The sequence below is a fragment of the Mixophyes fleayi genome, chromosome 9 (genome assembly GCF_038048845.1).
Source record: "Mixophyes fleayi isolate aMixFle1 chromosome 9, aMixFle1.hap1, whole genome shotgun sequence".
Classification (NCBI taxonomy): Eukaryota; Metazoa; Chordata; class Amphibia; order Anura; family Limnodynastidae; genus Mixophyes; species Mixophyes fleayi.
Genome location: NC_134410.1, coordinates 26430610 through 26452402, shown reverse-complemented (window position 1 = coordinate 26452402; position 21793 = coordinate 26430610). Strand labels below are relative to the sequence as shown.

Genomic DNA, 21793 nt, shown 5'->3' with positions numbered 1-21793 from the left:
ATAAATACTTATTGGTTAGTTGTACCTATTTATATCACTGAAAAGGAATGTGTCTTCTTATTGACTAATATTGTTATCTAGGTCACAACATTGGCAGACAATGCAGCCAAATTAATATATCCTGGTCCTTTACTGAGGAACAGAGCACAGACACAAAAAGAGGCCAATTTCTCTTAAAATTTAAGCATCTGCCTCACTTTTCCAAAACGGAGGTCTAAGTACTAGAGTTATCCTAGAAAAAAAGATATACTAAGTGGCAGCAATAAATGATTCTAGGTAATGGACCAAGAGCTTGTAGAGATCATTTGGGGAAAAAGGTTCTAGGAAAGATATGTAGGACAATGCTGGACATACATTAATATTATAATTTATTTATATTACGCAGCCCTCTACAAAGAATATTTAGTAATTCACATCAGTCCCTGCCCCACTGGAGCTTACAGTCTAAATTCTCTATCACACAAACACTCACTCAGGCCTATTTCTGACAGCAGCCAATTAGCCTAGCACTATGTTTTTGGAATGTGAAAGAAAATGGGGAAACATCATCATCATCATCACCATGTATTTATATAGCGCCACTGATTCCGTAGCGCTGTAGAGAGAACTCACTCACATCTGTCCCTGCCCCATTGGAGCTTACAGTCTAAATTCCCTAATATAGACACACACTCACACACAGACACAGAGAGGGAGACAGACAGGTAGAGACTAGGGTCAATTTTGATAGCAGCCAATTAACCTACTAGTATGTTTTTGTAGTGTGGGAGGAAACCGGAGCACCCGGAGGAAACCCACGCAAACACTGGGAGAACATACAAACTCCACACAGATGCCTTATCTGTGGTCGGGAATCGAACTCATGACCCCAGTGCTGTGAGGCAGAAGTGCTACCACTACGCCACCGTGCTGCCCAACATACAAACTCCAACCTGAAATGACTCTGGTCAGACTAGAGCCAGCGGTCTCAGTGCATTGAGGCAGCAATGCTAACCACGCTGCCACCCTGTTGCAAACATCACTAGCAAAGGAGGTGAGAATACCAGGATGCTGGACATTGTTAAAATTATAAATTTATTCTAAGAATAATGCAAGAAAATAGAATCCCTTTCTATACAAAGAAAACCCACATTGTTTAAAGAGAATGTATCACAAATGCAGTTTCATACCATCATGTACCTATAAAAGTCCACCAAACCTAAAATACAAGTATTTGTGTATAGTAAAAAAAACAAACCACAACAAGTATATTATGTAAACTTGGAGGAATGAAAAGCTACTCAAGACAATGCTGTGATTTCAGGCTGTAAGGCCGGCAATGGAGCCAACATTTATCTTTATATACAATTAAAATGACAGCAATCATTTTTTTAAAAAAAAGAAATTAGATTAAGAATGGATGATAGCTACACACATTATAACAAATTGTTAGACTAGTGTCCCATTAACACACAGACTTCCCCAAAAAAACTACAATGTTACCACTTCAATTTAAATTTTCTCTCCTATATCTATTGATTCAAGCAATAGGATCTTAAGATTGGGTATATGGCCTGCTTAAGGCTGGGTACACACTACAGGGCTTTCAGTCGATAATTGGGCCAATCACCCCATAAACGACCATTAGCCCCGATATCGCATTAGTGTGTACACTCCAATGGTGAGCGATTATAGTTCCAAAGCTCATCGTATCGTTTCAAATCGACTTTTAAACTGAACTAAACATCTCATTCAGCAATGGAACAATGTTGTTCCAATCCTGCAGTGTGTACGCACTCACAAGCAGGATTTCCATAGAGTTTACAGAGTCATGATCTTTTCAGCCAATGGTTACGACAGATAAAGAGCACAGATCTGAAGGTAAATGTTGTAATATGCGTATAGTGTGTACACATGAATCGGCGTGCTGATCGGAACTTATTTTTTTATCAGTTGTTGGTAAAATCGTTATAGATTTCACATCAGGAGAATATTTCTGGAGTGTGTACCCAGTCAAACTTATGCAATATCAATATTTTTTTCAAGTTCTGGAATGGGAAGTTTTACGACTGTATAATTGAGATGCCTTTCTATCCTCAATCAACTGATATTGTAGGTTTAGTGAACCCTTTAACGATACAGTGGTGTCATTTAATACAATGTAATCTCACATAAAGTGCCAAACTAAAAAAAAAAAAGAAGTATATCATGAAATTCCATGTTTTTTCTTCATATGTGTAATGTGCGTTATGAAAGACATGACCATTATTAAATCTCACTTCATTCGTTGATATTGGGAAGCAAAACATGAACTGCTATCAATAAATTATTCCCAACCGTAGCCAGATTGGGAGGATTGGAAAGATGCTCCTAATAAAACCACTTTAATGTGCCCAAAAGACATAATTAACGGTGGGTTCCTTTCCCACAGATTGGTCTGTGACTAATCTACTTGCACATGGCCGGTCAGTGCTTATATGGAAGAGATTTATATGACATTACACAGTGTTCCAGTAGTGAATTAGTCTGTGAACAAGGAATGTTGGTTCTCTAGATGATAGTGGATATTTCCGTAAATGAGTTTAGCTCCAGTTTTCTAGGTTCCATTAATATCCCTGATTTAGCTCAGGTAACTTCTTCCAAAGCCATTCTGGAATAGTGGTAACTGAGTTTAAGGCATTGTGCAGCAATAGACAATTATTATAGGTAATTTGCTATTAGGATGATTGGAGGTCACAAGTGTTGGTTTCTCACAAGGCTGTACAGTCCGTTGTAACCTTCCACGTCTCCGCTGAGCTTCATCCCGTCTCTGTGTCTGTTAATCAGTCAACACGCACAGGGCGAAACATTGTCCGCCTTACAGCTCCCCCTTCTTCAGGTGGCAGCCCTGGCACACACGGACCGGGTGATGCCATCCACGGGAGGGGACCGGTCGCTGAACATCTGAGCACATGTGGCAGAATCCCTGGCCACATGCCCGGCAGTGATGCCTGGACATTTTAGGTGTAAATGGCTTTTTGCATTCGTGACACTGGGAGATCTCCTGGTCCGACACCCAATAATTGGGTCGAGCCGCTTCCTTCACAAAACCTGTAAGTTGTTAGGAAATAATAAAGTATGACAGACACAAGAGACGGGTATCGCATCCGACATCAGGATGATGAACGCAGGGGAGATGATCAATTTTGATGAAACCTCATATGACCAAATGGACTCTTAAATGCGTGGTCTACTATTGGCTAACCCCCCCTCCCCCATGTAGCTCTTTGTGGGGTCCTTCCCATAACTATCGCCCATTGGCTGTAAAGAATCACCGGTTAGCCGCATCAGAAAGCATGGAAAGGAGAGTTGGAGATGTTGCCTATAGCAACCAATCAGATTCTAGCTGTAATTTTGTAGAATGTACTAAATAATAGAATAATAATAGAATCTGATTGGTTGCTATAGGCAACATCTCCACTTTTTCAAAGCCACAGTTTAGTAAATATACCCCCAAGGAGTTTATAATCTGAGGTTAAAGAGAAACTGGAGGACATTACCTAGAGGATAATCCATCACAGAAGACACCATGTCCAGCGAGCTCTGAGCCATCTCCGTCACTTTGCGAGGCAATAGAGTTCTCCCATTGTCTTCTACAGTCTGCTGCCCTGTGGGGAGAACACACAGATCTGTATCAAATCCAAATGTTAGTTTATCAGAGAAAGTGGAATATGGAGACTACAAGGGAGAATGGCCGTTGGAATATAACATTATATCTACGGAAGTACTTGACGGATAACAACATCTTATCACACCTGAGACTGCGAGATAGAGAGAGTGACAGCACCCATCAATGTGAGGCACAACCTCAGAATATCAACAACTATTACACAAAAACATTACAGAAAATGATACTTTAATGTAATAACCAACATTAGCAAGGAGCAAACTCCTGTAGCTTCAGATACGCTGAGGTTGTCCTGGATCTTTGTAGCAAAAACACAAGTATTGTGAAAGTTATCCGCTCACAGACCAACTGTGGTTGAGAAGTTCTTCACTACAAGTTAAATGATAGATGAACGGTGGGAGCCCTTGATAATTGCTTACAGAATTAATAATGGTTGGAAGCCCTTACAGGACCCACTCAAGTCATCTTTTCATCCAGGCTGACATGCTCTCATATAACATAACCCAATATGCTTCTGCCACGTAACAATTGTACCGTTGTATAATACGTAGGCTAGAGATTATACCATGGCCCTCGCACCTCTCTTCACCATCGGTCTGTCTCTCACCTTTCACGGGTCCTTGACTGTGACACTTTTTGCAAACACGCACAGGGGACGGACCCCACCCTCGCTCAGGAACGGGCATAGTTTGATTGGAGCAGTTGTGACAGAAGCCCTCCCCACAAGCTCGGCAGTGATGTTTCCGCTCAGCCGGCAGGAAGTCTTTCTTGCATCCATGACACTTCTACAGGTGGCGGGAATAACATGACATCGGGTGTTTGGACAACATATTAGGCAATGTAAGAAGGAGGAAAACATAAGGGTTTTCATTGTTCTATAAAAGGACAGAGTCTGCCAGAGCAGAAATGAGATATAAGGGGACGTCGGACACACTGTGGGGTGAGATAAGGCAGGAGTGAGAACACCAGGTTTTTATAGAGTTCAGACATAATCTCTGTCACATAACTTGACATTTATAATTGGCCACTTTAATATCTACTAAACAGCGAATTGTTCCCATTTGCCTTCAGAAAAGCCGGACTGTCATGTCACGGATTTAACAATTGCAAACAATAACGGCCTGTGCTCCTATCAGATACTAATACTAACACACACAATAATATATATATATATATATATATAAAAATATCTGGATTCTACTGTCATATTACTCTAGGTACGCCCAAAACGTTCGATCTTGGAAGCTGAGCAGAGTAAGCCAGACCAGTAAGTTGGGAGACTGCCTGTGGACCTCTGGTGCAGTAGAATTAGCCTCCCTAATTAATTCTAGTCCATTACCCTTTAGGGATTAACACTACATTTTAGTTTATATGCCCAGTCAATACTGCCGGTTTTATATGTTAGTATCTGATGTGAGCGCAGGAATTTATTGTTTGTAAATTATTTAATCGAGTCAAGGAGGAATACCTTGTTTAATTGCTAGCAGCTCTATCAGCTTAGGTAGTTTATCAGAATCTTAAGCGCAGTGTGTTCTATTGTACCAATGGGTTTAACATTACAATATAGGGATGCCGGCACAGTGTATTTCCTAGTTGTTACAAAGCACCTGGTAATGGATCTCTACTGTGAATAGCTCAAGCCATTTCATCCCACAGATGCTCAAAGGTCCATTCCCCCTCACTAGCTGCTTACCTGAATTATGTGTTCCCTTCCTTTGCACTTTTTTGGTTCATGTCTATATTGGGCTCCCACAACGGAGGGCCCAAAACAGGAGTACAGTCCGAGTCCAAAATCAGCCCTGGCTCCTGCGTTCGTCATCGCACGTCTTCAGGCTGATGTTTGAGGTCCCAGCAAGACAGCCATCAATGCTAGTACCTCTAACAGCACCAACCCGAGTTACACCAGTGATGAGGATCTAGGACTTGGCGAGTGGCCTACTCATATATTAAGCCCTCTATTGTGGTGGTCCAATGTAAACAGTGCAGAGGAGAGAGTCCTCCATAATTCAGAAGGGGAAGAACAAGAGGCAACAGGTGTCACTTAGCAGAATGTACATTCATCTACATGACCAGGAATCATTTCTGGAGAAAAGTTCATGGCTCTATAGGAGGCTCTATAGCAACTTGTTCTGTCCAGTATTTCTTGCCCCAAGGTCTATTTATTAGGCCTAAAAGATGATATGTCCTTGCCTGGGGCCCATATATTATTTCTTCTTCGGTTGTTACATTATGCCAGGAAGACGGTGACACTGTGATGGAGCCCCCTGAGGCTCCTACCTTGTCCAGGTGGAAATGGAACACTTGGACATGGTAGGAGTTACTTTTCGGAATGTTCTATATAAATGGCGGAACTCATTAAGATTCCAGAACTTCCCTACACCTGTGGCATTATATTGCTGAATAAGATCATTATCAGTGACAGTACAGGGATGTACTTCATCAGGAATGATATTCAGGTACGCTGTAACATGGAAATGTTGCCCGATTCTAATCAAGAGACCCAATGTATGTATGAAAACACACGTGACACATTACATGCCTGTACTGTTCATACCCAGTAGGATAGGTCAATGGACTTATGCATTTTATTATTTTTTTTGCTATATCCCGGTCTTCCCATCATTTAAAACCACAGGAAGTTGGATTCATCAGACCAGGCAATGTATTATTTTATTGGCGAGTCCAATAACCCGGCAATTAGTGTAAATGGAGAACAAGGAGAACACAGATCGGGAACAAGACTCATTTCAGGAGTGAGCAGAACTTACAGTAACCTCTGCATTTGGTCGCCAATACGGTGGAGCCACTCGGTCAGTCAGCCAGGAGGTGGCCGTGCGGGTGGGCACAGAGCTGTACTGGTTCACAGACTGGATGACTGAGTTCACCCCATCCAGGACTCGCTGAGCCGCGTTGTGCTGGTCCAGTGAGCAAGAGTCGTCCTGCAGGAAAACATACAGAAACAAGGAAATGGGGCAGTCCTGGTAGTGGGGTAGGGTCATCGGGAATACTGACGATGTAAACAATTCCTGGCTTCAACCAATAATTCCCAAATACTGGAGGAGATATATTATAGCCTAATATTGTTTGCATCAGTTACATAAAAGGTAAAGACTCTTAGGGAGACGTGCATAAATCTGAATAAAAAAAAAGTAAATAATTAATTACAAAATAAGTAGTATTTCTAGTTAATCGGATTTAGAAAACACTCTTACATAATTTCATATAGCAGGGGATTAACAATATTACACAATCCAAATAGGTGTTAATATGTTAGTGTTCTATACACCTATAAATGTAATACTAAGGAAGATATCACTGCCAGCAGTCACGTTATATATAATCCCCTGTCAGTGAGCACATGATTACATTACGTGGGTAAGAGCCCTGGCATTATCCCCAGGACCTTCTGGTTGTTAAGCCGGATGGAAGCAGCCAGAAGATACCGGATGTGCTGAACTGAACTTCAGGGGACTCTGCGGGAGTTAAAGGACCACTCTGGTCAGCTGACCACCGGCTAATCAGAGAGAAGCGATGCTCTGCACTTTCATGCAGCTGTCCTCTCTACATTAAGGGGGTACAGTGTGCATTTTATCACATTTCAATTATCTCGCTGTACAAATGAAATCACCTTTTTGCACCGCTCCATAATTATCAAGGGACGTCCTCACTAATCCTCCGCATGGCCTGTGCATATATTCTGATTCTGCGCTTCGTACGTTACCCACATTCGGGGACATTTACTTACAGTCCTGGGTGTTTGTACAATGTGCTAAAACATTCTGTGTATCCCAAAACTGCAGCAGGGTCATTGTGGGTTAATTTGGGGGCAACGTCACTATTTGGACTGTCTAATCAACATTATTACTCAACCCAGCAGCTCTTTGTACTACGTTTAGGCCTAGACATGTCTGTTATGTTCGCCACATTGCCACTTCTCATATCAAAGCAGTCAAATTCCATTCACTTAGATTCCCATTACATTTTCCATCGCCACTTCTACATTTAAACGTGGACCCTTGGGTCACAGGGTTATCTTTTCTTAAGATTATTTAAAAAACCAACAAATGAATGTATAGTGTGGAGTAACAAGACACAGATTCCTGTCCTAATGTCACAAAACCCAGACTTTCAGAAAACGTATAGGTATAAGGGTGTATGAAGAATGTTTGAATTAGGAATACATATTATAGACATGTTATCCTTGTGTGCCAAATGTATGAAAAATGTCAGAAAATCAGGACAACCCACCTCCCAACATTTGTATTTAGACCGGTTAATCCAGTCCTAACTAACCTGTCTTTTCAGGTACTGTAGAACTACATGTTCCAGCATGTCCAGTTAGCCAAAGCCTGAAAAACTTGTGGCAAAAGGCTGGCAGAGACATAAAGTTCCAGGATAACTGGAGATCCACAAGATATCTACCACTGGGATAAACTATAATCATTTATGGAAGAAAAGGATCAAATTCTATAGAGTATTTTGAAACATTTAGAATTGGTGCTTGTACCTCAGACCAGACGTGTCGAACCTCCTGACGTACGATTGATCCATCGGGACCTCTATTTCCGTACCAATACTGCCGGCTCCGGTAAATAATCCCACAGACACGGCATTCTAGGACATACCTGCAAAGGAGATTTAAAGTGTAAAAATGCAGGTTTTTTTGTGTCTTGGGGCTAGATTTACTAAACTGCGGGTTTGAAAAAGTGGAGATGTTGCCTATAGCAACCAATCAGATTCTAGCTTTCATTTATTTAGTACATTCTACAAAATGACAGCTAGAATCTGATTGGTTGCCATAGGCAACATCTCCACTTTTTCAAACCCGCAGTTTAGTAAATATACCCCTTGGAAACTAAATTGTCAAATCCTAGAGAAATTAATGTCCTGCCGCACACATATATAGAAGGTCATCTGTGGTGATCATGGACATGGTGCTGCCAGTTTGGAAAGGTCATTGAGATCTATAAAAACCCAAAACTGGAACTTGGCTTCCACTAAACAGCAACGTCATCTGTAGTGAGAGCTGTCCTGAAGCCTCACAATGATTACATTGCTCATTTTTAGACTAATCTGGCATTGAATGGATACGACTTTACAGGTATAGGTGCAGGGCCTGATTAAGGGTTCTGGCCGCCCTAGGCTAATACGGCCGCAGCGCCCCCCCCCCCCCCCCCTGCACCTTTGTTATCCTCTCGCTGGCTTCTGGAAAGTTGGCGTCCTGTTTTGAAAATGCAAAAATGTATTATAATGCAAACCCTGAATGATTAGGCCCTTTAGTTAAAACAAAACACTCCATTATGGCCAGCTAAAAGTACCCCATTGGACAGGCATATATAAGCAATATCTGAATATTTGTTGTCAATCAAATACAAACCTCTACCAGCCCCATCTCACTAATATTTAGTATTCAAGTGATTGCTGAGACCACCCATGTGACCACCACACAATCATGAGATTCTGCCCCCCAAAGCTGCTGTATTTTTTAAATACCCCCTGCAGCCATTTTCCTTAACCACAACCCCCCCACAGCCATTTTCCTTAACCCCTGCTGCAGCCATTTTCTTTACCTCCCATCCTGCATCCATCCCCCTTGCAGCTATTTTCCTTACCTCCACTCTGCTAGCTAGCTATCCCCCCCCCCGTCACATCAAAACTCCCCCAGTCACATATATCAGCCCCCCTCCTCTGCCCTCCTTCATACATATCAACCTCTCTCCCTCCCTATAGATTTTCATGGCAGCCCCCCCCTCCCACCCTATAGATTTGTATGACAGTCCCCCTCTCCCTCCCTATACATATGCATGACAGTCCCCCCTCTCCCTCCCTATAGATATGCAGGGTAGTCCCCCCCCCCTCCCTATAGATATGCAGGGTAGTTCCTCCCCCCCTCCCTATAGATATGCAGGGCAGTTCCCCCCCCCCTATAGATATGCAGGGCAGTTCCCCCCCCCCCTATAGATATGCAGGGCAGTTCTCCCCCCTCCCTATAGATATGCAGGGCAGTCCCCCTCTCCCTCCCTATACATATGCATGACAGTCCCCCCTCTCCCTCCCTACAGATATGCAGGGTAGTCCCCCCCCTCCCTATAGATATGCAGGGCAGTCCCCCCCCCCTCCCTATAGATATGCAGGGCAGTTCCCCCCCTACCTATAGATATGCAGGGCAGTTCCCCCCCTCCCTATAGATATGCAGGGCAGTTCCCCCCCCCCCCTCCCTATAGATATGCAGGGCAGTTCCCCCCCCCTCCCTATAGATATGCAGGGCAGTTCCCCTCCTCCCTATAGATATGCAGGGCAGTTCCCCCCCCCTCCCTATAGATATGCAGGGCAGTTCCTCCCCTCCCTATAGATATGCAGGGCAGTTCCCCCCCTCCCTATAGATATGCAGGGCAGTTCCCCCCTTCAATTACCTGTAGTTGTGCCAGCGTCGCTCCTCTCCTCAGATCAGCAGATAGGAAGTGAAGACGTCCTGCTTCCTGTCTGCTGCACAGCAACAGGCAGCCTGGCGATTGGCTGTGTGTTGCTAACCACTGACCACCATTGCTTTTGATTGTCGAGCCCTCCACCCCCCCGCGGCGACCCCCCCCCCCCCTCCCCCACCCCGGAAAAAAAAATGAATGAAGAAAAAAAAAAAAATAAAAAAAAAAATAAAAAAAAAAATATTTTTTTTTTAAAAAAAAATACCCACAGGGCAGCGCCCCCCGGGACCCAGCGCCCCAGGCTGCAGCCTGGTCAGCCTAGTGGTTGATCAGGCCCTGTATAGGTGCCAAATATTAGCCTAGAGGCCTAGCTTAATACAAGCAGAGGAGTGGTCTGATGGATACAGCGGTGCTGTGTACTACAAGAGCGGTCAGTAACCAGCTTACGGTACATTGAGAATAACATGCAGACAAACTAAAGTATAAAAGTCAACGTACCCAGACCAGGCGTATTTTGCCAAGCCCATCCAGGGACTGTCTGTGGACGCTACGGTCTTTGGGACAACGAGCATCTCTCGGCCGCTCTCATAACATTGCTGTGGGAAAAAGAAGATGGTGTTTTTAAGAGACAGATTGGTTTTCTTCGTCTAGCGCAGTGTTGGCTAACCTGTGACACTCCAGGTGTTGTGAAACTACAAGTCCCAACATACCCTTCCAGCAATAAGCTGCTATATATTGGCAAAGCATGCTGGGGCTTGTAGTTTCACAACACCTGGAGTGTCACAGGTTAGCCAACACTGGTCTAGCGTCTATGAAAGGTCTGCATCAGTACTAACATCCACAATCCCTCTCCCCATACAACACAGTCCTGTACAGCCTTACCCCCAAATAGACCAGTTCAGTCCAGTCTTATCCCACACAGACCTCTTTAGTAGACCCCCCATATCTCTCTCCCCAAATATCTGTCCCTTCCTCTCATATCTCCTGTAGGATATAACCCCTCCACTCACCGTACAAATCAAAACTTTATTGTTATATTCATGGGCAAACTGGCACAAACCATCTGCCTGGTGGGGGACACTGTCCTTAAGATGGTTCATTCTGTTCTTGCAGCGTGACCTGTGGGTAATAGATCATCATCATCAATTATTTATACAGAGAACTCATTCACATCAGTCCCTGCCCCATTGGAGCTAACAGTCTATATAGACAGACAGACAGACAGACAGACAGACAGACAGACACACACACACACAGACACTAGGGTCAATTTAGAGAGCAGCCAATTAACCTACCAGTATGTTTTTGGAGTGTGGGAGGAAACTGGAGCACCCGGAGGAAAACCCACGCAAACACGGGGAGAACATACAAACTCCACCCAGATAAGGCCATGGTCGGGAATCGAACTCATGACCCCAGTACTGTGAGGCAGAAGTGCTAACCATTAGGCCACTGTAAAATATTTACAATGGTAATAGAGGATATTTATCACATGCAGGATAGTAACTGATACGAAAAACTCATTAGGGTAATTACTGCAATGAGAAGACGAACACATGTAACATTTTATATAAATAATCATTTTGTGGCTTGTAAATAATGTAGGACTTCACAAGGAAGAAAGGAAACGCTATCACCCCAAGGTAGAGTCTGAATGGAGCTATGTACATATGGACAAGCAGGAGAAATAAGCGAGATGTCATTTTTGCTTTCGACCCCTGAATACTGGGTGTTCGCTTTACATAAACACGGATGCTTCTATAACTAGACCTGCGTCTATCAGAATTATTCATCCACTGACTGATCCACCTCTGTAGAGAAGATCATAACTCCTGTATTATTATTATTATTAGATAAGGGCATTGTCCTACTAGTTACAGAATTACCGGCAGCTTAAGCAACGCAAGGAACAGGTGAAATATTCGTCCGGAAAGAAAGAGGTGATATGAACCTGCTCCTCCGGTATATCTCCAGAGAACCGCTCGCTCAGGCTCTGCAAGAAAGACAAAACAAAACACAAGAGTTACACTCACAATAAAGTCATTACTGATTTTATTCCAATCCTGACAAGAGGTAAGCAGACGCCTTAACCAAAATACATAGCAGCAGTTGTCTATGTATCTCTGACACTGTGGATGAGCATGTCATTATCCTAGAGGGACAAAGGATGGCACCAGGTAATGTATAATCCCCACCACGTACCTGCAGCGCTGTGAAGACATGGGACAGTGGTCTGGATGAGCGAGTAGATGTGTCCGTCACCTGCTTTTTGACGGTCTCCTTTAACTGGGAGAAGTCGGTAGGTGGGATCACAGTCTTTGTTCCCACATATTGGACTGAGCTAAAAGCCTCAGGAGGGGTTCCCAGTTCATGGAATCTTTTCAAGAGATCTGCCTCAGCTTGGCCACGGACCGTACTTCCTGCAGGACATGAGAAAGCATGCATGTAACACAGCAGAGTACGAACACGCATGAACAGCGGGGAGACGTTTACGTGCGTACCAGCGACACAAGAGGACAACTTCAATATACAATATAACCCAGTTCCTCACCATGGCCCAGCAGATCTGTCCGGGAGGTCTCCTGGAAAATGATGAGGGCCGGTCCAAGACTGGATAACGTCACCTCCAGCCCACAGCGACTCGATAAGGCTTTCAGTTCAGGGGTGAAGAATTTCAGATAAGCTTTGGAAGCGTTTCCCAGAAATTGGAACATGTCGTTGTGTAACCTCTCCGCTCTCGTCCTGTAGATCACCAAGTCAGACACAGCAAGAACCTTCAGGAGAAGACGTAGCCGCTGGTTGTGTTTGTCAGTGGCCCCCAGAAGGCCTTCTGTGTCCAGGAGAACGAGAGACAAGGTTGGATTGTAGGCGGCCCACACCCCCACGGTGCAGGAATCCTGGGACGGGGAGGTGCTGAAGACCTCGAGACCCTCAAAAAACATCTGGTTGAGTGTGTGGGATTTCCCATCTCCGGTGTTGCCAAAAATACTGAGAACTTTAACAGGTTGCTGCGTGCAACACCCCAGCTTATTAATGAAGTCTGCCGCGTCTTTTACCTGAAAGTAAATTAAATACTCAAACTTAAATTACACTAGAAAAAAGATCAGTATCATGTTAGTTGTGAGCAACGGGAGACAATTAACCAAAAACATTTTGAAGTGATAAATTATTTTCTTCCATGAGGCCGTTCACATATAAAACCAGTCCCCTAGTTTTCCTAAAACTCCTACACATCACAGTCCCATCAGGTCCTCCCTACTTCTATATGGTAGGTACCTTCTGCATAATGCTGCCCTAGGCCTTGTCTGCCCTCTGTGTGGTACATTCTGCCTAATGCTGCCCTATACCATGCAGTCCCTCCATTTATATGGTACACTCCGCCAGATGCTATGTCCTCTCTTTGATTATACGACAGATACCCTTCTATACACTGGAGTCCCATAAGGTCCCTCCTATGTGTATGATAGATACATTCTGTGCAATGCTGCCCTATGCCATGTCCTCCCTACATGTAAATGGTACATTCCGCATAATGTTGCACTATACTATGTCCTACCTACATGTATATGGTACACTCTGCATAATGCTGCCCTATGCCATGTCCTCCCTACATGTATATGGTACATTCCGCATAATGCTATGTTCTTCTTTTGTCTATATTGTATACCCCACATTATGCTGCCAAATGATATGTCCTCCCTTTATCCATATGATAGATTCACTCCTACACTATACTGTCCTTATTTATATGATAGATACATTATGCACTATTTCTCACAGTTCATCCACCTATGATACACTTCCACATAATACTATCCTATACTATGTCCTCCCTCCATCTATAGGTTGCCTTTGCCTGGTGTAATAGATCCATACACACTGCAGTTCTGTCAGGTCCTCCCTATCTCTATGTGGTAGATACATTCTGCATTATACTGCCCTATGCCACATCCTCCCTCTATCTGTATGGTACAGTGCACATAATGCTGCCGATCCATCTTAGGACCATTATACTAGGAGGCCAGAGGAGTTAGGAAGTGTCTCAGCACTTTTCATCACACAGGCTGGTAAACTCTGGGAGGGGGCACAATGTTTTTGGGGTTGTTTTTCTTTTGCGATCCTGCACTGACCAGCCTGGGGATGCTTTACACTATGCCAGGGTGTTTTCTGCAGCGATAGGGTTTTGTCCCTTCACCCTATATAGTGTATTTGTAGTGCTGCTGTGGACTTTGCCTGTGAAGCAGTGTTTGTTTGTTATAGTGTATTGTGCCTGTGTTTTATAATGTGCATTGTGTTGTAGTATAGTGCATTGTGCCTGTGCAGTATGTTGTGTAGCACAATGTACTGTGACTGCATTGTAGTGTAGTACACTTGTGCTGACACAGGACAGGCACACACTGGTCACGTGATAGTTTAAAGGTATGGGACCTGCGTATCACGTGTGCATAGTTATTTTCACATACAATAAACCACAAACTCAGTATAGATTAAACCCCTCATATACAAACATACATGTATAGGACTAACACAGCCTACACACACAAACACCACACATAGGCTGTACATGTACCTCTACCTACCTGCAGGTTCTCATTGTCATCCACAAGCAGGAAACTGACATCATCCTCCTCCTGCTTCCCAGACTGGGGACTCTTTATGGTCAAGGGGTCCTCCAGGAGTAGTGCAGACATGATCCGCCCGGGGTAGGTGATCGCTCATCCGACCAGGTTGGTGCTGTCAGCCACCCGCTGGGTACTTTCACTTTCAGTGTTTACAGAAGCATGTCCGGGCGCCGCAGTGCCACCTAGTGTCCAGGCAGCGTTAGTACAAGGAGTATTGTTATTCCCACATGAAACCAGCATGTGTCTACATTCTCCCTTATTATTATTATTATTATGTCTGTATGTTTGTTCAGGGGTAGTAATCTCCCAGCTGCAGGCCATGGATTTCTGATATTGTACACACAGCTGCTAACTGGACCTACAGTTCCAGCTTTTAAAGATTGGTCTCTGGAAAATATCCCCATTTTTTTTTATAACATTGACAACAACGGATGCAATCAGGGGCTGCCTGGCAAATTTTAAACTGAGGGGCGAGACTCAGCTCAGCAGCCTTTTAGGAACATTTTAAAGGGAAAAAAAAATATGTAGGTAGCCGAGTGACTCAGCCCAATAAGGTTTCCCGTGAATGTAATCTTATTTTGTATATTTTATACCATTTGCACCATCAATTCTTATTCTGTATACTGTATATGTTTATATCATACTTGCCAACTTTTAATTTTTGACCTCCAGGAGATCACGGAGGGGGGGGGGGGAGCAGCCAATTGCGTCATTTTGGCCTCGCCCCCACAATGGAATTGACATTTTGTCACTAGGGCGGGCCAAAATTATGCAATCCACCCATACTTGCCAACTCTCCCGGAATGTCCAGGATACTCCCACATTTCAGGTGAGTCTCACGGGCTCCCGGAAGAGTATGGCAGTCTCCCGCATCTGCCCACTTCCTAGTGAAGTGGGCAAAATTAGGTCCAAAATGCAGTGATTCTCCGGGAATTGCGGCATTTGGCCCTGCTGTAAAATGACGTCAATACGTCACGGGGGGTGGGTCCAAAATGACTCGATTTTCAGAGCCCCATCCCCTGCACGCCCACCTTCACCCTTGAGGCTTCCGGACGCCAACTACAAAAAGTTGGTAAGTATGGATTCACCGTCGTTAAGGCTCTCATCCTGCCCACTTCACTAGGAAGTGGGCAGGATGCAGGAGAATTGCCTGCTCTCCTGGGAGTCCGGGAGAAGAACTCAGAATTCAGGAGCCTCTCGGCATTCCGAGAGAGTGGGCAAGTATGATTTATATTTATTGAAGAGTATTTAAAATGCAACAGAATTACATTATAATGAAGTTCAGTCAACATGTATTGATATAGATTTTAGTAAATAAAGACCCACAAAGTGCTTACATACACCTAATCAGCATCAAAGTGACCCCAGAAATCCTTTTAAAATGTTGACTACTATACAGCAGGGATTGGCAACCTTCTTCTATCAGTGTCTGCTAAAATGTATTCATGCCCTGGTGTGCTATTTGTACATTATACTATAAAAATCAGTGCGATCAAAACAATAATGTGCTAATCAAAAGTTTAGGTGACTTTTATGCATGTAAGGACCAAACCAGGCTGCATTAATACAATACGTCAATGGTTCCCAAACTGTGCGCCGTGGCAATCTTACAGGGGTGCCATGGCCAGGGCCAGTGGTAAGCAAGGCAGGGGACTACTTAAGCTCAGTACACACTACAGGGTTTTTGTCAAATAATCGGCTCAACCAGCCGACATACTCGTTCGAAAGTCGGGTCAGTGTGTGCAGTGACACGATGGTCGAAAGTCTTCCCAAATGTACGATTGTCTCCTCATTTGGTTGGTCGTACCGTTTAATATTTTCGTTCCAATCTCCTTTCCGTTGTGTAGTGTGTATAAACTTCCGACCGATCCACGACAATCCTCCGATACTTCCTTGACATGGGGGGCGTGTGTATGTAAATTTGTGATGCCTGTACCAGTCCCACGTGGTGCGATATCCGCACATCACTGACTCGTGTTTTGTGTTTCATACACTCAGACATGGGCGTTCATTTCTGCTGTGGACCAATCAGCGATGATGCCCGCAGAGAATGGAGCATTCCATTACATATGAAGGGATTTTATTATTAGGAAAAATTCATTGCATTGCACTTTACCAGTTAAATGTTTTTTTCTAAATTTTATGTATGGCAATAAACTTCTATTTTATAGGAATGAATGAAGAGACAGTGTTGCCTTCTCTTTTTATGTGGCTTTGGGTGTTAACTATAGTAAAAGCTCTGCCCCTTTATGCTAATGTCTTTGGTATCTTGTTACATGTCCCGCAAATGATGCTTCAGTGTGTACGAAATTAAAATTATTGCTCACGACAACATGGCTGTAAAAAGTCGCTAACGGGACGTCCGCTCTTCCCTTTATCGTTTAAAACAAGGCTAGTGTGTATGCAGTCCATGGACCGAGCGATCGGACCATCGATCGTCATAAAAAGTTGGTGGAAAATTCTGTAGTGCGTACCCAGCTTTAGTAATTATTATGGCTTAGGGGTGCTTTGAAAAAATTATGGAGACCTTTAGGGTGCCTCGAACTGAGAAAGTTTGGGATCCACTGCAATACGTGCTTAGTTGTACCAGCGGCAGAAGATATATATCCAACCTCTGTGACAAGAGGCAGATCTCCAGGTAGCAGGAATGCCAAAAAATATTTGGCTCAGCATCCTATGGCTCTAAATAGCAGTGCAGTATTGTTTAAAAGGACTTGTAGGATAAGTACTAGGAAGAGTTGGAGCAATTATTATGCACAACCCAAATATAGATCATGTTGAAATGTATGGGATAATGATTCCACACTTAGTTATTAGGATGTTGCTTTTACACTCTACATTAATGTATCCAATAATGAATAGGGATTTTGGGTTTCTTTTGGAAAAGGATTTCAACAAGCCTCTACTTTATAATAAATAATTTAAAGAACTCAAGAAAAAACACTTGTCTTGACCATGCGTGCTGGGGTACATATCCACAACAAAATATAATTGTTTCATCGGCTTTGCAAGTTGATATTTATTAAGGATGAGTATTTTAATAAAATATAAACATTACAGTATAACCAAATTCCATATTCTGTCCTGGTCAGACGCTCAGCGAGAGCTTCAACGTACAGTGAGCTTGGTTCAACAGGAAAGAAAACAGATAGGAATCAACTGTATTGTTGTCTGCTATGGTTATAATTCCTATAATGATGTCAATCAGAGTTCAATAGGAAGCTCAACCTTCAGCATCGGAGTCTGCTCTCACAACACAGGTTTTGTGAAAGTAAATCATTCCCTGAAGTCTGAGGACCTCCAAAAAAATTGATGTTCATGAAGCTGAGGAGACTTATGAAACTATTGTTGAAGACCTAACGGACAGATCATGTACCAGTGAATGGAGGAAATTTATGAAAAATGTTCCATGAGTAACTGAGATAGAAAAGGTGCTGTAACCCATAGCAACCTGTGAGATATTTACTTAATCTGTACCAGAATGATTGCAGCTAAAATCGGATTGGTTGCTATAGGCAACACCAATTGTTCTGATCAGTAGAATACTTTTCAGAACTGTTCCCAATTATTTCTGAATCCTGTTAGCAAAAGTACCAGGGACCAGGCCTGACTGTGTAGTGGGAAAAGCCACCAACTTGGTGTGCCCACACCCCCTTCAGCAGCTATGGAAGGGTCCTCAAGAAATTGCTGTACTGGGGGTCTGAAATTCCTCTTGACGTCCCTGCTTATACAGACCCTTTAGGGATGGACTCTAAAGAATTAAGAAAGCCAGTATGGATACACATCGATTAATCAAAACCTGCTGTCCACTACTCATGAGCTAATGTTCTTTCTCTACAAGTGAATGTTTTACTGACTACATTTTGGTACATTTTCAGAATATGTGACCCTTCCTACATAAATAATATGCCCAAAAAACCAAAAGCTCAACAAGTTGGCTCCACCACGGTTTCATCCTCCACTGTGGTTCTTCAAACCAAGAGCATCTGTTCTAGAAAGAGGAACTTCAGCCAACAGGAGCACCAGCAATTACAGGGATGTAACCGATACTAGATTCATAGATATTAGATTTGGTAACAGAAATGCACTCCATTGATAAAGTGTTGAGATTGGAGATTGCACCGATCATATGAATAATGAGATAGAGGAACTAGTGTCTTCATATATTATCTAATTTCAGTGATGACCTTAAATATAAGATCTCGGAACGTGGAAGGTAGATCAGGGTTAAATTATGTTACAATCCAAGGAATTCTGGGACCAGTGGAGAACTCAGAATATCTAATTGTCGCTACTACACTATTCCAGAATATTTTACCCTCAGTCACGGACAGTGACCTCGATTGCTCAGAACCAGCGTTTCCCAGGATCTAGAACGGTCCCAGAGATGACTCCTACAGACACTTCTCTTAGATTCTTCCATGTAAAACAGCAGATCCTCAGGACTATCCATACTCCATGGGAATCAGGTCTTTTAGGGGAGCTGAAATTATTACCAGATTTTTTTCCCCAGCTACCATTACACAATGTGGCTTTTTTCAGCCTGTTACCGAAAAATTTAGAGCTGAAGAAGTTTTTTCTACGGCTGAATAAAGCTGTCCATGTACAGAAATGGTTCCACACATTTTACTGCATCTGTTATATCATACTATGTAGGGTGGTAGATTTAATAAACTGCGGGTTTGAAAATGTGGAGATGTTGCCTATGCCAACCAATCAGATTCTAGCTGTCATTTTGTAGAATGCACTAAATAAATGACAGCTAGAATCTGATTGGTTGCTATAGGCAACATCTACACTTTTTCAAACCCGCAGTTTAGTAAATCTAGCCCTTAGTGTTGTCCCCCCCACGTTCAATTTTCTCTGGACACCCTACACCCTGTGGAACAAAACTTTCATACCCCCTGGAAATTCCCACCAATCCCCATAGGCGCAGTAGAGAAACACTAATATTTGTATCGGAGTCTCTTTGCTGAAGCGCATAATATTTTCATTTTAACACTCTTGTATTCGTTATATTTAATGGTCAATCTACTCTCAATTAATGCAAGGGGACTTAATTCTCCGAATAACCACAGGCTGGCATTAAATACTTTTTACAGGCAAAGAGCATATGTAGTGTCAGCTTACTATTGTATTCCTATATGCTCCAAACTTAACACAAATCCACTTTTCTCAAGAGAGGTGTGTAAAGGAACCCAGAAGCATAGATGGGGGTATTTATTTATTCTAGTAACTGGACCCAGGGGGTATATTTACTAAACAGCGGGTTTGAAAAAGTGGAGACGTTGCCTATAGCAACCAATCATATTCTAGCTATCATTTAATTAGTACATTCTACAAAATGATAACTAGAATCTGATTGGTTGCTATAGGCAACATCTCCACTTCTTCAAACCCGCAGTTTAGTAAATCTAGCCCCCAGTGTTCAAAATGATCTTATGGCGATTCTAACAGTCCAGCGGCTATTAGCCGTACATTAGTTGAAACTGATTCGTATGACGTGTGGAGAACTACATTTCCGGAGGAGAGGGATGATATAACTAATACATTATATAAATAAAACATAACTATTTATCCCAATTACTGATCATGCTCCATTATACTGGCAGTGGGACATTATCCAAAATTAAATCCCCTCCACATCCATGGAGGTTGGCCAATTACCTACTGACTTCAGTAGTGACTAAGCCGTGGCTTACAGAGGCATTGGACCTTTTCATTCAAACTATTCATCCGGAGAATACCACCATATTGATGTAATGTACTCTCTGGAGGTAACGGTCAGAGGAATAGCCAAACGCAGAAATAGGACTAGATTTATTTTTTGATGAAACTGAGTTTTCATGGGCATGCTGGCGCTTGTAGTACCACACGTGTGCAGTAAAAGTGTTGCCCTCATCATAAATAAATATTTTTTTCTGGTGGTTTTTACTAAACTGCCAGCGGTTTAGGTGTTTGGAACCCGTGACACATCGCTGGCGGTTTGACATTCTGGCCTCAATCCGCCCTATAGTAAATGTGATTGTTTGGAACACTAAACCGCCGGAAATTTATGCTGATGTGCAGCGGTTTCAAACCACCGCCAAACGCGTATTGTTTTTTTTTAGTAAATCTGCCTCTTACAGTTAAAAATGTCTTGTTTTGAATCTCAGAATACAAACACCATCCATTGAAATAAACCAAAAAGGAGTGTGAAAATTGAAGACCTTATTTATGGTTCGGAGCTAAGCGCCTCTATCTCGCTTACAGAATATAAATATTGGGTAATAGCGTGAGTAGATTATTAGCTAGAAAGCTGAGGTCATTGAGCTATTAGACAACCAATTAAACAAACAGGTTCCAAGGTCACTTGGATGCAACCGACCAATCTACCTCTGATTATGAAAAAATACAATTTGGAAAAGAGTTCCCAGACTCCCCAGCTCTTTGGGAACACTCTACAATCTTTATAAGACACTTTAAAACCCTGTCTTTGGTACCTGATACAAGAGAATCTTTAATGCCCCTTGTTCTGAGTTTAAAGTAAAAGAGGTAATTAAATCTTTACCAATGGATAAAGCTATTGGTCCAGATGGATATATAAATAATTTATATTACACATTTCAGCAAGTGTCAATACCAATCTTAGCATATCTTTATAATAAACCTTGTGAGTGAAGGATGTTCTCTGATAAGATGTTGGAGGACCAAATAGCTACAATACTCAAGCCTGGAAAGGATTTAACGGCCTGTAAATACTACAGACCGGTTGCCATATTAAACACGGCTTTAAAAATGTACGATGTTGGTGGATAATAAATTGGGCCCTCTTATCCCTAACCTGGCTAATCCTGATCAGGTTGGGTAGTAAAGCATTGGAAAATACTGAATATTTTTAAAGACATTCTTGTATGGAGAAGAAAGTTTTGTATTGTCTTCTCTAAACGCAGAGCAAGTGTTTGATTGACCTCATTGGACATTCTGCTAGGGTACTCAGTATTGGTTTTATGTCAGGTAGATTTAACATATCCAATGGGACAAGGCCTTTCCACCTAAATGTGTGGCTATAGAACTGCTTGCGGAAGACATTAGATCCTCTCCTGCAGTTAAGGGTTTTGTTA

At 42.8% G+C, this 21793-nt stretch overlaps 2 protein-coding genes across 2 annotated transcripts in view; one reads left to right on the top strand and one right to left on the bottom strand.

Moving 5' to 3' along the window:
• DPF1 (double PHD fingers 1) overlaps positions 1–21793 on the top strand; it is a 199084-nt gene that overhangs the window by 97265 nt on the left and 80026 nt on the right. The gene's annotated exons all lie outside the window — the stretch shown is intronic.
• Positions 1056–15054, bottom strand: LOC142102300 (zinc finger FYVE domain-containing protein 1-like). Its single transcript, XM_075187089.1, has 11 exons — positions 14649–15054; positions 12620–13124; positions 12271–12488; positions 11955–12061; positions 11079–11187; positions 10567–10664; positions 8154–8271; positions 6415–6585; positions 4254–4431; positions 3519–3626; positions 1056–3069 (listed from the first exon to the last, which is right to left on the bottom strand). The coding sequence occupies exons 1-11, from the start codon at positions 14757–14759 to the stop codon at positions 2837–2839; spliced, it is 1956 nt and encodes a 651-aa protein (XP_075043190.1). The 5' UTR covers positions 14760–15054; the 3' UTR covers positions 1056–2836.

Excerpts from the sequence above, each read along its gene's own strand:
- LOC142102300 (XM_075187089.1), bottom strand. The coding sequence starts at position 14,759 with ATGTCTGCACTACTCCTGGAGGACCCCTTGACCATAAAGAGTCCCCAG. Across the intron at positions 10,665-11,078 it reads ATAAAGTTTTGATTTGTACG|CAATGTTATGAGAGCGGCCG; the intron begins GTGAGTGGAGGG and ends TTTTTCCCACAG. Across the intron at positions 3,627-4,253 it reads CAGTCAAGGACCCGTGAAAG|GGCAGCAGACTGTAGAAGAC; the intron begins GTGAGAGACAGA and ends TTCTCCCCACAG.